At 41.2% G+C, this 16203-nt stretch overlaps 1 protein-coding gene across 1 annotated transcript in view; it reads right to left on the reverse strand.

The window, feature by feature from the left end:
- Positions 1–16203, reverse strand: part of CACNA1B (calcium voltage-gated channel subunit alpha1 B) — a 1091759-nt gene that overhangs the window by 326484 nt on the left and 749072 nt on the right. Inside the window, exon 18 of the mRNA XM_086921120.1 lies at positions 311–417. Within this exon, the coding sequence (XP_086777246.1) occupies positions 311–417 (107 nt within the window). The remainder of the gene's footprint in view (positions 1–310; positions 418–16203) is intronic.

Genomic DNA, 16203 nt, shown 5'->3' on the forward strand with positions numbered 1-16203 from the left:
GTAATATTTCAACAGGATCTTCACAGTAAACAGTTTGCAGGGGGGTGGCTTGTTTATCATCTACAGACCAATATAAATGTTATTCCATCACCCAGAGATCCCAATGAGGTCTAAATTGTGAATTTCGAAGATCCTGAATAGCCAGAGCCACTGGGAGTAAAATCTAAATCATCTGATTTCAAATAATACAAACACAGAGTTGATTTAAGAAAGAGTGGACCACATTCCTCACTCCTCTATTGTGACACAGGCACCCCCAAGTATGCCTGAGTACTACATCACCCCCACAGAGATAAGAAAGGATGCTTACGCTGCGATAGATATGTTGGCTGCGGACATTGGGCTCACTTCGGCCACTTCTTTGGCTTTCTGCAGCGCTAGCTTCTGGTTTGTGGCTTCTTCCATCTCCTCCTCATCCTGTTTCACAAACAGACGATAATCAGCAGGTCTGTCCCTTCGCATACAAAGAGCACATGTGGACATTTATATAACTTGTAGACATTTATTTACAGAGCATGCATTCACCTGCAGCAGGCCTGGGACTAGGAGGTCTAAAAGTAACTTAAAAGAAGAGCAGAAGGGTTAAAAAACAAGAAAGGTGTCAGTCTCCTAAGAAATTTGTTTCGAGTTGCAATGTCGCAGAGGTACTCGAAGCGCAACCCAGAGCTCTGGACCTTGTACTCTAAAAGATCTGTCCACCACACTGGTCCTTTTAAATCATGGGACCACAAGCAAATGCTGATTTTAAGATCTGAGATACAACATTGGAATGTAAGGAGCTACTACACAGAACAAAAGCTCAAACCCCCTAAGGTAGAAAACCTGGTGCACCACACAAAGCACCTTGAACTAAATTAATTCCTTCACTGAAGCAGGTAGACACATAGTGAAAGGTAGTCCCCAGCAGACAACATCAAAATCCACCTATACATGTGAAGGACACATCTTACCTGTGGCGAAGCCTTGATGAGTTCATGAAATCTTCCTACCATTTGTCCAAATGTTACCCTAAAAAGCGTATGGTGGCATTCAATGAGCTCTTAGTACTCTGAAAGGCGAGGTTTGCACATATCTTACGGTGGCTTACGCAAACTGCGGGATTATGATGGCATATGCTTTTAAAGATGCCATGATTTTTGCTATGATTTTTAAATGCAGTTACGACAAAAAAGATCTGACAAAAGATGCTTTTGTAAAAAAACGTACTATTTGATTTTTTGACAGATTTTCTTTCAGAAAAATAAGGGAAAAGATCTTTTTTGTGGGATTTTTTTTTTGCCAAGAAAGAGTGAAAATTGTACTAGAGGTCTAACTATGCAAAAAATGTATAATTTTAGAATGACAAATAGGTAAAAATAATAAATTTTGCTAAACTCCACTAGAGGAATTATAATTTGCACACCTCTAAACTTTGAAATTTGATAGCCCCAATGCACTTAGAGTGTATACATCCATGCATCGTACACTTATGATCAGTACATATATATATATATATATATATATATATATATATATATATATATATATATATACCCTGCAGGGATAGTTATTTAATTTATTATTTTACTGTTTTGGTATAGTGGTAATGAAGGAAGTTGATGCTTCTCTTTGGTGGTTGTAAAAAAAATAAAAAAAATTAAATTGAGCGGGTAATGCTGAAGACCTAGGAGGTGATCGTAAGAGGCGACCAGTGAGGCAGAGGCCCAGGTTGAATGATATCAAGGAAAAAACATAATTCTACCGAATATTGTGAAAACTATTATGGCCTAAAAATATACACTACAAAAATATTGTGTAGGTAAGTATATAAAGGTAAGAACAGAAAATATTATATTATGTGGGGCACCGGACACCCCCTAACCATCCAGTCTGTACTCCCCCGACAAGGAAGACGCTTAAGCCAGACTCCTCGAAACAGCAAAAATAACTTTATTGAAAATCACAGTGGGTGATTTGAGCACCAAAGTTAATATAACATGTTTCGGCTCATTATCAGAGCCTTAATCAAGGAAAGGCGTAGTGATCGCTGTTGAAGCATTTAAAGTGACTCCGTCATGGAAAAAAAGACTTTTCCCCATACTTAGGGGCCGATTATGATTGCGGATAATCCGCATCCCCACCGGCCCGGAGGATGCGGATTTTCCGCTGCGGACTGGAAAAAGACCCCCCGCCAGATAAGGATGGCTGGGGGATCTATTTTCCGTCGGCCGCTTTTCCGCCGCGGTCGCCTTCCGACCGCGGCGGAAAAGCTCTAACATGTCTGGTAGACACCGCCAGCCATATTAGGATAGCTGCGGTCATATGCCTTTCCACGGCGGCATTTCCGCTGTGGAAAGGCATACGGTATTGTCTTCAGGGTCCTGTTGCGGGCCCCCAGGGGTGAAGGGGGGGTGCACATGGGGAATACCTATGGTACCCCCCTGCCTTTGCGCCATGAAGCAGCAGGCACCATGCGGTGCCTGCAGCTTCGTGCATGCAAAGGTAAACATGCATTTTTTTAACATTGCGGCGTGTGCTGCTTCAAGCAGCACCCGCTGCAATGTTAAAAATACAGGATGTGACCGCCAGGGTGGCGGTCACATCCTAATTAGCACGGAGGGACAGCCCCTGCCCCTGTGGACGATCCCTCCTCCTCTGGGGTGGCGGACGGACGCATGTCCGTCCGCCATCCTAATAGGCCCCTTTAGTCTTTTGTCTCATCATTCATATATGACTGGGTCACAGTTGCACATTGCGTTATCAGGTTCCATATTGATTATTATCTGTGCTCATGATAGTAAATATATATATATTCCTAGCACAACATTCAACCCCCCTTAGTAGCTGAGGACTGTCACTGGAGTAAGAGGGTCCTGCTGGTTCCCACAACACAAATAATTTTTTTTGTAATTTCCCCTTTTTCTTTATGCACCCTCCCAACCAAGTCCAGGGGGTTCCATGTTCTGTACTGGCAGCCGCAGCATTTCTCTTCATGTTGTGGCCAGCTATTACGACTGTGAGCTCCTGTGGAAGAAAGGCAGCTGATGGGAAGAAAAGCCCCCTCGGCCAATTAAATCGCTCTATTGGTTGAAGTTGCGTGCCCGTTAGACATATCGCGGGACACCCACGAAACTAACCTTCCAGATATCTATACATTTTGAACCTTAATTTCTCATTTCTCAGAACCTTAATTTCTCAAAACCTACTGAACAGAATTACACCAAATCACAAAGAGCACACTTTCTGGGTAAAGATCTTGCTATCTGACAAACTAGTGTAACTCAGTTCGGCTGTTTTCGCTGTAGTGGTGTCTAAAATCCTCAATGGACATTGCATAGGGAAATTGTGTGACCCCTCTCCCCCTTGTATTTTGTAAGTCCCCACTTGACAGATCACCCCAAAGCTTTCCAGAAAGGAACTCAAGTGGATTCACTTTTTTGTTGGAAATTTTTGTGAAGATTCGTCAAACCTACAGAAGGTATTATCAGCATACCAAACAATCAATTTCCTATGGTAACTAGGTCCTAGGCCTAACTATAACTACACAGTGGCGACCACCACTGTGTTTTTTATATATACAAGCTTACCCGTCGCGCGTTGCTGCGATCTCAGAAGAAAGGAAATTTAAGGAAACTTGTTATGATAACATTTAATTTACATTCTGTCATTTTTATTGAAACTTATTCATTTTAATATGGAAAACATTTTAAAGTGTTGTTTTAATTCTGTTTATTTATTCGAGTGCTTGTGGATACACAGTATTTTTTGTTTTTCCGTCTGGTGCGTACACGAATAAATCAGAAGGTTTTCCGGCGAGTGATCTGGCCACATACAGTTGTCCTTGTGAGAAGCACGGATTCTCCAAATCTAGTCCACACACTTGCAGCGATTGTCCTTGTGCTTTGTTGATGGTCATTGCAAAAGCGAGTCACACCGGAAACTGTAAACGTTCAGTACTGGAAAGATTATGAGGGCCCTGGGGGGACGATATTTAACAAATTTTTTTTTTTTTTTGCCAGAAACGTTCGCGGGAGTGTACTCAACAACTTCCCAAAGTTTCATGCCGATCGGATGAATGGTGTAGTAATGCATAAAGGACAAACAGACATACTTTCGTTTTTATATATATAGATACATATACATTATTTCAATTTTTTTTGCCAGAAACCTTCGCAGGAGTTTACTCAACAACTTCTCAAAGTTTCATGCCGATCGGATGAATGGTGTAGTAATGCATAAAGGACAAACAGACATACTTTTGTTTTTATATATATAAATGATACATATACACTATTTCTTACTTCATGCCAGGATGCACACCTGAGACTGATGAATTCAAGAAATATTTATTACAGCAGGAGTTGAAGATGAAGTCTTCAGCTTCTGCCAAGTCTAGTACATAACTGAATATATACCTGCAAAGGAGAGTGGAATTTAATTTGGCTACTGGAATGATTAATTAAAAAAAATGATACAATGGAGTTGAAGCGGCATCGAAAGGTGCCTTGGGCCCTAGTGCTAGCAAAGAAAAAGCCTCCTGTACTCTGTTTGGGTAGCAATATACAGATATTATTTGGTTGCAGTGGGCCTCTAACATCCATGGACCCTGGTGCCACTGCACTTGCTGCGCTACTGATAGCTATGGCCCTGCCACGTCATTCCTTTTAAAGGATGGGTTGTACTTTTGGATTTAAGTGAATGTTCCCAGAATGTATTTTACTTTTCCTGGAGTATACAGGTATGGTGGACAAAGCCCCTGCAGGTAGGGCTGTACAAAGCAACAATAAAATGCCCTTTCCCTAATGAGTGGAAAACAAATAAATTGTTTTGGAATGCGAAATGAGAAGAAGCAGGGGGAAGGCTTGCGTAGCATTAACAATGGTGCCTAAACACAAAAGATCCAGTCTGTGTTTGCCTTTTACCGATCATTGTTATAAGGGGAAACATCATTAACAACGAAGGCAGTACTACGCGTAACGTTTACAACGAGGCACTTACCACGTAAACGTCTTTCCAACGCGTATGCCTTCAACGATGTCTCTACCACGAAAAAAAAAAAAAAAACGTCGGATAAAAAGGGGGGGTGGGGGGGTCTCCCCCCCATAAAAAAACGATCCTGACGTGCCGAAGAAAACAGCGTCGTAAGAGAGGAAGCGGAATAAACTTCCGCTTCCTCTTTACGACGTAAGAGCGACGTGGTAAAGATGATGAGGGGAAAACGAATTCTGTGGTAACGCATGCGTGGAAAAGGCATGCGTTGCAACGGAATTCGTGGTAACGTCATATAACCTGTTATAAGGTGAGTTCCTCTGATTGGTTGATTTACCTACAAACCCAGAGCGCACTGAAACTGAACGGTTAACTGAAAGGCCAGGACTGGGAATATCATTGTTGAGAATTGAGAATTTTGTAGATGAATCGCTCCTGTTCTGAGTCGCGAGAGCCTCTGTCCATCATCACAGGCAGCCGGTCCAGGCAGACGCAGCACACAACGGCAGAGACTGGGCGGGTTAGGAGAGCGCAGATAATAACGATTTGTAGTTAAATGTAACTGAGGTCAGAAGTCAAAAGTAACTAGTATGTAGTCAAAAATAAAAGGTAGTAAAATGTAACTAACGTTCCCATTCAAAAGTAACTGCATCAGTCAAATTTAACTGAGGTATGTATTTAATAGTTACTGGGGTAGTAAAATGTAACTAAAGCCTTTAGTCAAAACTCAGAGCTGTCAAAAGTATATGAAGTCTGCAATGAAATATAGCTAGTGGCTATAATTAAAAGTAGCTGTGGTCTGCTTTTTTAGCACCATGGCAATTTGCAGTGTCTCTAATGTTGAAATGAGCACGGGTGATGTTGGAACATTTATTACTAATGTGGATGTGAATTAAGTAGAGTGATATCTCACACAATTTGCTGACATCTCACCATGGACATACAATGACGATTTATAATGCTGATGATTGTCCCCCATTTTTCCGCCTACCCGAGTATTTTTGTTGCTGCTCTTCCATTGTTTCTTTGGCAGAGGGGTGCTTTCTTTTTTGGTGGAAGGATTGCATCCTGGATGTGATAACGGCCTATCACGATCCGTCTTTTTTTCTGGGGTGTATCCTCCCTCCCACAACTCTTTTTTTAATTAAGGAGTTACTCCTTCAACCCCATATTCCTGCGGCCTTTGGGTGACCCTCACTGCTCGGATCTGCTATGTCATACGCCTGCTACTGATGCGGTGTTATTTTTGTCGTTGCAGTGCAGGCTTTGAACAGTCTACTGCAGTAAACAGGAAGCAGGACGAAGGCAGCATACCGTCTCACACAGGTGGGCCTAGGCACTGTTAGGTTTGTTATATATACCACTCTCTGAAGCCTGTTACACACCATGAGGGGCCTTACTATGGTATGAGTTACGAAAGAAGTCCTCTGGCGGCATGTCAATGGATGTTGACCTGGTCTGTGTGTCGATAGTAAAGTGGAATGATCGTGATTGGTCAGAGTGACAAAGAAGGCTGGGTGTCCTGAGAGAGCACTGAGACGTCAGGTATCATTGAGAGATTGAGAGAATGGGAAGGAGTTGCCTTCAGGAAGAAGAAGCTGAAGTTGGAACCTCTGAAAGCATCAGAGGTCTGTTACAGGGCTAACGACTCTCTAGTGGTCTTTCAGGTCTGGAGCCACTGCTGTTCGGCAGTTACCAGCATTTGTTCATACTTGAGTGCCCACAGTTTGAAAAGGAAAATGGTTTGTGAAATGTAGGTCAAATTATTTCTTTCTCATGACCAACACCCAGCACATGTCGAGTATCCCTCCTCCGTATGTAGTTCAGAACTAGGCCTGAGCGGAGTTCGCAGAGTTCTGTGTAAAAACTCCACCACATGAAGTTACGCATGCGGCAGAGTATGTTAGGCCACGCCATTTCCGCAGATATTTAGCGCCGGATGTTTGTCCTACGCTGGAACATCAGAGTGATTGGCACATTGCACAGCGCAAGAGGGTGAGGCTTCTTTCTGCCGCTCGAGTAGATGTTTTACTCGACTGGCAGCTTCTTCAACAGAACGGAAGGTTTCTCAACGCGAGCGGTAGCAGCCATCCGAGACTGCCCGCAATGATAAATCTCACTGGGAGGGGGTCTGGAGTAAGATTTTCCTCGCTCACGCTTCTCAACTTAATGTTGGCAAGCGCGAGCGAGGAAAAAACTCTGCGGAACTCCACGTGCTACAAGGAGCATGAAGTGGGGAAAAACTCAGGACCATAAAGTTTGATCTATCGAGATGACACCACCACGTCAGAGATGAAAATATTATTGTAGCCACAGTCCATGGCACAACACATTACTTTAGTGGAGTCTCCCTACTTGCAATCAGTTATATCACCTACACCCCTTTCCTAACATGAGTTGAGTACAACAGTGCAGACATGCTTGCCAGTTTCTAACCCTCAGAATGCTTCCAACTATCGAACAATCCAGTATAAGGCCGATAGTATGGATTCGTCCATACAACAGGATATAGCGAGGCTCTTCCTTTTATAAAATTCCCTGCATTATTTTCTTAACATAGATTCAACCACTGCGGCCAGATTCACAAGTGTTCTTTCACTACTAAATACAACTGAGGAGCACAAAAATTGTTATCGGTATTTGTCCCATAGAATTTACTGCCAGTAAGATTGAACTTAGGGGAGTATATTTACCACCAGGGGTAGGTCTGTGGGTGTTCGTCTGTGGGTCCATAAAACTAGTGAATGCCCACCAACTCATAGTTTCCAGGGTCTATCCAACCGTTTGCAGGTTAGTTTCCATCTTTAAAAGGCTCACTAATTTACTACTGTCAAGGGCAGAAGCGAATACCTTTTCAGGATGGGAGCAGGAAAGGGTGGACATTTCCAGAACTCAAAGCAATGTATAGAGAGGAAAGGATTTATCCAGAAGTAAAATGGAGTTCCAGGTGAATAAACCAGAAAACAGTTTGTAAGTCCAACAATGCGCTTTTGCCTTATGTTTATGCACGTGGGATCACATTCATGACACAATCGAATATTCAAGAGTGTTTACAGACTTCTTTAGAAATTCAGGACTACTCCAGGAAATCTTTATGAATTAAAAAATAGCTGGAAGTTTATCCAAACCTAAGAGTAACGCCTGGGACTGAGCGCCCATCTTTTACCTTTGGTAGTCTTGTGAATCGGGCCATTAAAGAGCATCTTCTGAAATAGTGCAATCAATAATACACAAGTCATCGATGACGATGCTGATGATGTAATATAGCATATAATCCACAATACTAGCGGTGACCATGAATATATTATCATTATTTATATCACTTCTGATAAGGTGCGAAGCCATTCATGACAATATTAGAAAAAACATGGAGGCTGCGAGGCTATATTGTCCCTTTATAAACAAGCTTCCTGATAGGTGGTGTGTGTAATAAATTAACATCACTTCAACTGCAATTTTATTAATAAATGTCTCATTTGTTGTACATGTATATACCCTTTTTTGTCCAAGCAATGCCTAATTATATTTGAGCAGCACAGGGGGACGTTTTCCCCGCAAAGGCCACCCCTTTGTAGCAAATTAGGACTCCAATAAACCTGGAATAGTAGGCAGAAAAATTGCTGAAATATTTAAATGTTTTCATAATATTTAAAATGTTAATTAAAGGAAATACAAAGCATGTGAAGTGGCAAGTTCTGGATTCTCGCCAGTGTCTACTGGCAGGCAGACAGTTGCCTAATTAATAAGTCTCAATTCTCGTCTAGGTCGTGGTCTGAAATATTACCTAGGGAAGAACACATGTTATATTAGTTCTTCTTACTCCTCTGCTGTTATGTATTAATCACCTTCAGATGAGAAACACAGTTGCTTCAATTCTTCTTGTGTTTTTTCTATAGCGATAGACACTTCCAAATCACCTGGGAATCAACCCAATATGCCCAACTGGGACAATGGGGACCAATCAGGAAGAGGCCGATTGGACTCCTGCCTAAAAGTGGCCAGGGAGTGAGCATCCCGCCCCACCCCGCGCAAGCATAGACGTGCAACTTTTATTAACCAATCCGCATTATTCAACAATGTAATGAAGGAAGGACTGTTGGGGGGAGGGGGAGTCAGCCCCAGAGGAACTGTAACTCTAGTGACATTGGACCCAGTGAATACACTTAGACCTATTTATAGTAGAAAAATGTCAGCGGGAGCCTAGAAACTAGTCCACATACGCCCCTCATTCCTGGGATGCTCAAAGATGTATTTGTCCCAGGGGCTCTGGTTGAAGGAATGGCTGAGGACAGCTAATAAGGTATCGGAAGCAGTGCCTCGCCAGAGGAAGTTGAAGAAGCAGTTGCAATTTCATACCTGATGCCCCACTTCTCGTGCAAAAGACACTATAGAGGCAGTCACACAGGTGCACCCACAGGAGGGACTCAATAACAATCCATTTCATTTTCGGAAAAATAACGGAAAAGGAAGTCGTTTGCAAAATTTAGAGAGTGAAGAATTCTGACACACCACCTACCAATTAAAACAGAGACCGACTGAGACTGGGGAAAAACTATTTATTCATCATTTGATCTCTCTGGGTTACTTTATTAAATCATCAAAGTAGTATAGATGGGGAGGCTCTATAGGAGATGGCTCAGGTGAAGAAGATAAAAGCATTCAGCTTAGAAAAGGAGCAATTGAAGAATTTAAAATGACTTGTATTAATAGGCCTAAGCTCCTATAGCGGGTCTATAGAGGTAAATATCAAGCAAATATAAAGAATGAAGCAATACGGTTGGAACCTAGGTTTGACCCTAGGCCAGGTAATAACATCATTGATCTAGCCTGCAGAGCCCTCTTCTGAAAATGAGAAAAGGAAATCCTTTGTGCCAATCAAAACACTAGGCAGAAAACACATGCCAAAACAAATGCTTAATATGGAGACAAAGCTTAAAGGAAATAACCTTTGAAATATCTTTACCAGAGGATCCCTGGTAAGATTAATTCCTTAGAAAAGATTAGATCAGCAAACATAAATCACGTACAGTTTAGAAACTCCAGCTGAATGGGATGGGCTCAGATAATTCATGTTCTGTTTGCTATTTAATCTCTTTTAAAAGCTGCTTTACAGGTCCTTGAAGCAGGTAGGTTAACATGGCAGCGTAATAAATCTAACTCTCTGAAAATATCTCTTCTTAGTGAGTTTCCTGAGTTGTCTTAGTGACCTGCAAAGAGGTAAACTAGGTATCATTGTCAAGATAAAAGCTCAGCAGACCAATTCTCTGTAAGATCAGGAGAACTGTCTAAAGGTAAAACTCTGGATAGGTGTGAAATTGGTGCATCTCAAGTGAAGAGAACTGAGAAGGAAGTCCAGAATTATAAATTGTGTGATTAACATAGTCAAGGGAAAATCCATCAGTTTCAAAGAAATCTGATTATGATCTCCCGATCGACCAGGAATACTCATGGCTTCAAATGACATTTGAATTGTAGGGAGAGGTGTGGCGTAGCAGCGAGAGTAGCGGACTCCAGAGCACGGGATCACAGTTCGATCCCTAGTGCTGGCGGCAGCACAGCATCATGTGACTCTGGGCAATAGCTCACTTAATCTCTCTGATGGCCCCCTCAATGCCCGGATGCCCTTAGGGGTGATAAGTTGTTGCTTTACAAATGTGGAATTATTATGGTTCAGAATTGTTGACTTACATATCCAGTCTAGACACCATCATCTTGTAGGCGTCATGGCTGACTACTCCTCTCCAAATGTAACAAAAGCATGCCCAAAGAGGAAAAGTTGGTTTGGTGCTGGTTTTATTAGAGGAAAAGACAACGTCGGGCAAAAAACTAATAATTTATAACCTTATCCGTGCCCTACTGCTTTTATTCATTGATGTGAGCACTAAGTAAGAGTGAGCTAATGAGAAGTTTTTATGTTTTTTCAAAGTCACACTCCGCACAAGCCCATAGGAATGAATGGGGAGTCAATCCTTATTTGCGATTAGCAATTAGCAAATCGCAAATAAGGAAGCAATTTCAAGGGTGCTAGGGTTTCCAAAGGACACCCTGTAGCACCCCTGAAATGGTGATTTACACTGGTGTTGCGCACACAACATCCAACTTAGAAAAATGCACTAAAGTGCATTTTTCTAAGTTTTCACTATTTACCACGAAGTCAGACTTCGCGGTAAATAGCGGCCAAAAATTGCGAATTCGCAATTCTAAAATGGTTCATGAATTGCATTTAAGGAATCTCAAATAGAGATTCCTTAAATGCAATTCTTCGCAATTTAGCGAGTTCAGATTTTGCGAATATTGCATTTGGGACGATGAATCCCAAATGCAATAAAAGAGCTCGCAAAGGACCAGATTCTCAGAATCTGGCCCTTTGCGAGCAGATTTTACCTTCGTGAATCTGGCTATAAACCTCCTAACGTTATTTTAAAAAACATATTGAAGCTAGAATGGTGCAAAAATACTAATGGGCCTGTGAAAATCAGCTAAGTGTGTCCACTATTCTAGAAACCATGTTTACCTTTTCACACCTTTTCACTGAAATGCGCCTTTCAGGATGGGCCCTGTGGGAAGCCTGCCTTTATGTTTATTCCTGCTGCTGTCGATAGGGACAACAAGTAGCGTAAAACCAGCACTTGGAGCTGCGAACAAACATCACATATAGGGATGAGAAAGACTCCTCCGTTAGGTAAGAGACCTGAGAAGCATGAAGGGTGGGAAATAAATTGATGTCATATTTATGTATTAGAGAAGGGAGCCATATTCAAAATGAAGGGCATATAAGATATTGTATTGAATTATAATGGTGTACCAGTGGTGTGGCCGAATTGAGGCCATCGATGTGACGCGGTCCGTGTGTTTGCCAGACCTTTATGGCCACTCCATTCTAGGATCTTGCCCTAAGTCAACTGCAGTTGGGTAGTATACACTGAGCCTAAAGCAATTACCTTCTCTAGCTTGATTGCTCTCCCACTCTCTATGGATTATTCCCCTAGACAGTTACATTACTGCTGAATTGCAATGGGAACTCATCTAATGCAGGCATCCTTCTGAATCTGATATTCCACAGAAGTTCTCTTATTAAAAGGATGATTTTCTCCACATTTTCCATTTATGCTTCCTCAAAACCAGTTTTTTAAAGATTGTTGTGAGCCCCCTTTTATTTGCAATTTAAAATTGAATAAATCCTTAAAAACACAGACAGCGCTCTGATGAAGCTTGTGTTACTTGTTTTCATCAAGTTGTAACTTCTGAAACTGGCGTCGGTGCGCTTCTGTCCATTTATATTTTCTTTTTTCATCAAATATTATTACAGTATTTTCATTATTGAACTATAACGGTTATTACAATGTGTAATCATTTTTAGAATCTTTTGATGTTTTCTGTTGTCGATGTCTTTTATATGTATATTTTTCAGTAATTTTTACAGTGTGTGATGTTTTGTCTCCTACTGTTATGTAGTCAGTCATTTGTGTCCTTCTTTTCATTGTACTTACATGAATTATTTGTTGGTTTTTGTATGTGGTGCTCACAAACTTTATGTATATATGTTGATTAAAAAACACAATCTTATATGTTAAAAATCAATGAAGAAAATGTATCTAAGATTAATAAATTATAAACTCAACTGGTCTGATGTATGGTATTTTTATATCATAAACGCATTGTTTCTACATGCAGATTTTGGAGATGTTTGTGTGTAATTTTGCTACTTGTACCAGTGGTGTTACACATCTTTCTAAACTCAATTAGAAAGAATGTAGAAAAAAAGTATGAAATGCACTAAAAGTATAGAACGCTTAAGGCCATAGGAGGATGACAGAGGTCACAAGAAGAGGAAGAGAGGAAAACAGAAGTGAATGGTTAGAAGAATTACATTTGGTAAAAGAAGCAATTGGTGTGAGGCAAAGGGCCACATAATGGTGCATTGCAGAAGTGGAAATTTAGTTGGACAGAACACAACATGGTTTTGGATTAACAGCAAAATGCGAGAAAGGATGAAAGTGAGAAATGCATGAAAAGAAGCGAGGGGAAGGAGGCTCACCTCCATGAAATGGGCAGTGGAAATGCAACTCAGATTATGTTCAGCAGTGCCGCAGCGGCACCACCAGCATATTCCTGCCCCTTTCCACTGCACCACCACTGCAGGATCCTGGATCTTGGCAGAGGCGACGTTACTGTGGCGGTCCGACCACCTCACTCAAAATACGGTGGGTGGACCCACAGTGGTCAGTCCTCCACCATGGATACAGCATACTCGTAATAAGGGCCATTTTATGCGGCAGATTGGTTCTATTCTGGCAGAGACTCAAGCAACTGAAAAGCTAATTTAATGTAGTAAGGGTCTAACAGTGTGCTAAGTAATACAGAAAACAATTGTTGTGGCTACCCAATAATGTTATTAGATTCCATAACAAACAAAATCCTGCCAGGCCTGTTGTGACAGAAAGTTAAAGTAACTCCCTGCAGTCATCCTTTTCTAGCATGGGCATAGCAACATTGTAGGGGAATAATTAAGTGTATGAAAAAACATAACTGATGCAAAAATCTTTTAAAAATTCAAAGTGAATTTGCAGGAAATCCCTGAAATCCCATGATCAAATTCTGGGCAGGGATCATAGTGACATATTGTGCATTTCATTCCTGTCTACGATTGTATGAGTGGCTAGCTTTTTTTCTACAGTCAGCTAGCTTTTAGTGGGCAACCTAAGGGCAAAACTCAATTGGTAAATAGTTTTTTGACCAAAATTAATGCCAACATATCAAAAGCAAGAACATAATTCTCAAAGTTGTTACACCTTTGCAGTCAAGATTAGATCACTTTGCGGAATGATTACTTTTGTAGGCACAACCCGACTTAGCGAGTAGGAGGGAAGACTGTTTTCAGGCCCGTACTCTGAAACAGATCACAGTCGCTGAGACGTGAAGTGGGAAGGGTCTCCTGCCCATGAGGAAGACTGAGGTAGATGGTGAGCCACAAACGGTGTGGGTGGAAGGACGAAGATCTCCCCTTTCATTTGTTTGAGAAATGTAACTTTAGGAATGAGGGGCTGGAGTAGTAAGGAAAATGTGATGATGAATGGAATAAGCACCCCAAATGTTTCTCCCCCACTCAGCAAAAGTAAGTTGCAGACAAAAAGTAAAATAAAAATAAAAGTATTAGAGGACCATGGAACACTGCCTACTGCTAAAAACGTTTTTGCCAACATTTACAAAGGGTCTTTTGAGGGCCACTACTCGTTTGCGGATGTGTTACCACCTCTTTTGATTTGGTGGTAAAATATGATTTTTTTGTGACTGGAATTTGGTTGCAAAGCATTAATACATACTATAAGGAATTGAAATATGGAAGCATGCCCTAAACATGCTCTTTCCAAATGCTGTTTCCTTATTGTCTCCTAAACCCATGTAATGATTTGGAAAACCTTTTCCGAATTTTTAATTGGTTTTAGTACATTTCAAAAAGTGTTTGCTGATTTTGAGGGTTTGCCACGGTTAAAGCACATTCTACATGAGGCCCTCTATTCTAAAAGATTTAAACTTGCAAAACTTCCCTCTAGGAAACTAGTCGGTTCTAGTCTTTAGTAAGAAAAGCGTTTATGAAACAATCTGAATTCTCACACAACCTTAAAAAAGCAATAGATACTGACTCCTTTCTACACAATATCTAAATACTTTGCAAAACCTAGGTTGAATGGATAATTTTCCTCGATCCTGATTTGTAGTTTAAAATGATTATTTAATCAGTTACACATTAGTAATGAAAAGTGTTACAAGTACACTATTTAAGAGCATGTTTGTGACTGAAAGGTAAAATGACAAATCTCTTTAAAGGTGACTACCAGAAAGGCCCAGATTTGGGCCTTCAACTCAAAACCTTCAGCAGTAGAACATTGATTTCCAAAATATAACACAAGACTCATCATTCAAATCAGAATCTTTCTCCTCTAGTGGATAAATTACTGGATAAAGAGAAGACTCGACAAACCAAGACAAAGTGGAACATATCTAAAAAGAAAACCAGCCCATGTGTAGAAAGACACAGATGGGTAAAACTTAGCCACTGTTATTCAAACAGTTACCAATTACTTAACTTCTGTTAACAGAACAGTTTCAAATGACTTAGCAGCTGTTCACAAAATAGTTACCAATGATTTCACCAGTGTTAACAAAACAGTTAACAATACATTCACCAGTGTTAACCCCTTCGACGCGGCGCAAATTTTGCCACGACGCGGGGAGATGGGGGGGGGGGGTGAATGCAGTGCTGCGGTGCTCATGATGGAACCACGCCGTCATGGGTCACGGGCAGCGTGTGCTCATGGCGGCGTGGTTCCGTCATGATCCCGCTCGCTCAATAATTCGCCCGCAGAGGTGGGGAATTAATGCCTCTTGGGCGGAGCGGCAGCCGCATGACGGAACCACGCCGTCATGAGCACATGCCGCCCGTGGCTCATGACGGCGTGGTTCCATCATAAGTACGCAACGGGTTAACAAAACAATTACCAATATCTTTACCACTGTTACCAAAACAGCGATGAATGACTTAAGCCCTGTTCCCTGCTGAAAAGAGTTGCTAATATCATGATTGCCAAATTCTATTCGACCCCAGTTTTTCTTTTTAGTTTTCTTTACCTTCTCTTTCTATTTTTGACAGAGAATTACTTCCTTTTTTTGCCTCGGGTACATTAAGTTCCTTCTTGTTATTTTATTAAATTGGATGTTCTCAACAAATCCAATCTTGAAAGGGGTGTTACTCAAGGCAGTATTTCAAACCACGTATTAGAGTGTGAGGGTAGGCCAATAGATCAGCAGCGCTGTCACAATCAGGAAAATTTGAACTGAAGCCTGTGCTCACCACTTAAAAAAAAAAATATATATATATATATATATATATATACACACACACACACACACACATATATAACAAAACCGATATTCCAAAGTCTTTCCTCACCGGAAAAGAACAATGCTGAGTAAGCCCAATTTTAGTGAAAATCTTCAGTGGTTTATTGCGCAAATCATTCGCCAGCCATCCGCCATGACGCATTTCGCCTCCCAAACGAGGCTTGATCACATGACGTGACAATGAAACAGACAAGGGTTTAAATACTCCAAATGAGGGCGTAGCATGTGAGGCTTCATTTAAAGTGAACAGTGCATATTGAAATCGTTTCACAATGTCCTAAGTTAGAAACATGATTGAGGGCAGAGTGCCCAATTACTCAATCCCCATGTGGA

This window comes from Lissotriton vulgaris, chromosome 5, assembly GCF_964263255.1.
Source record: "Lissotriton vulgaris chromosome 5, aLisVul1.2, whole genome shotgun sequence".
Lineage (NCBI taxonomy): Eukaryota > Metazoa > Chordata > Amphibia > Caudata > Salamandridae > Lissotriton > Lissotriton vulgaris.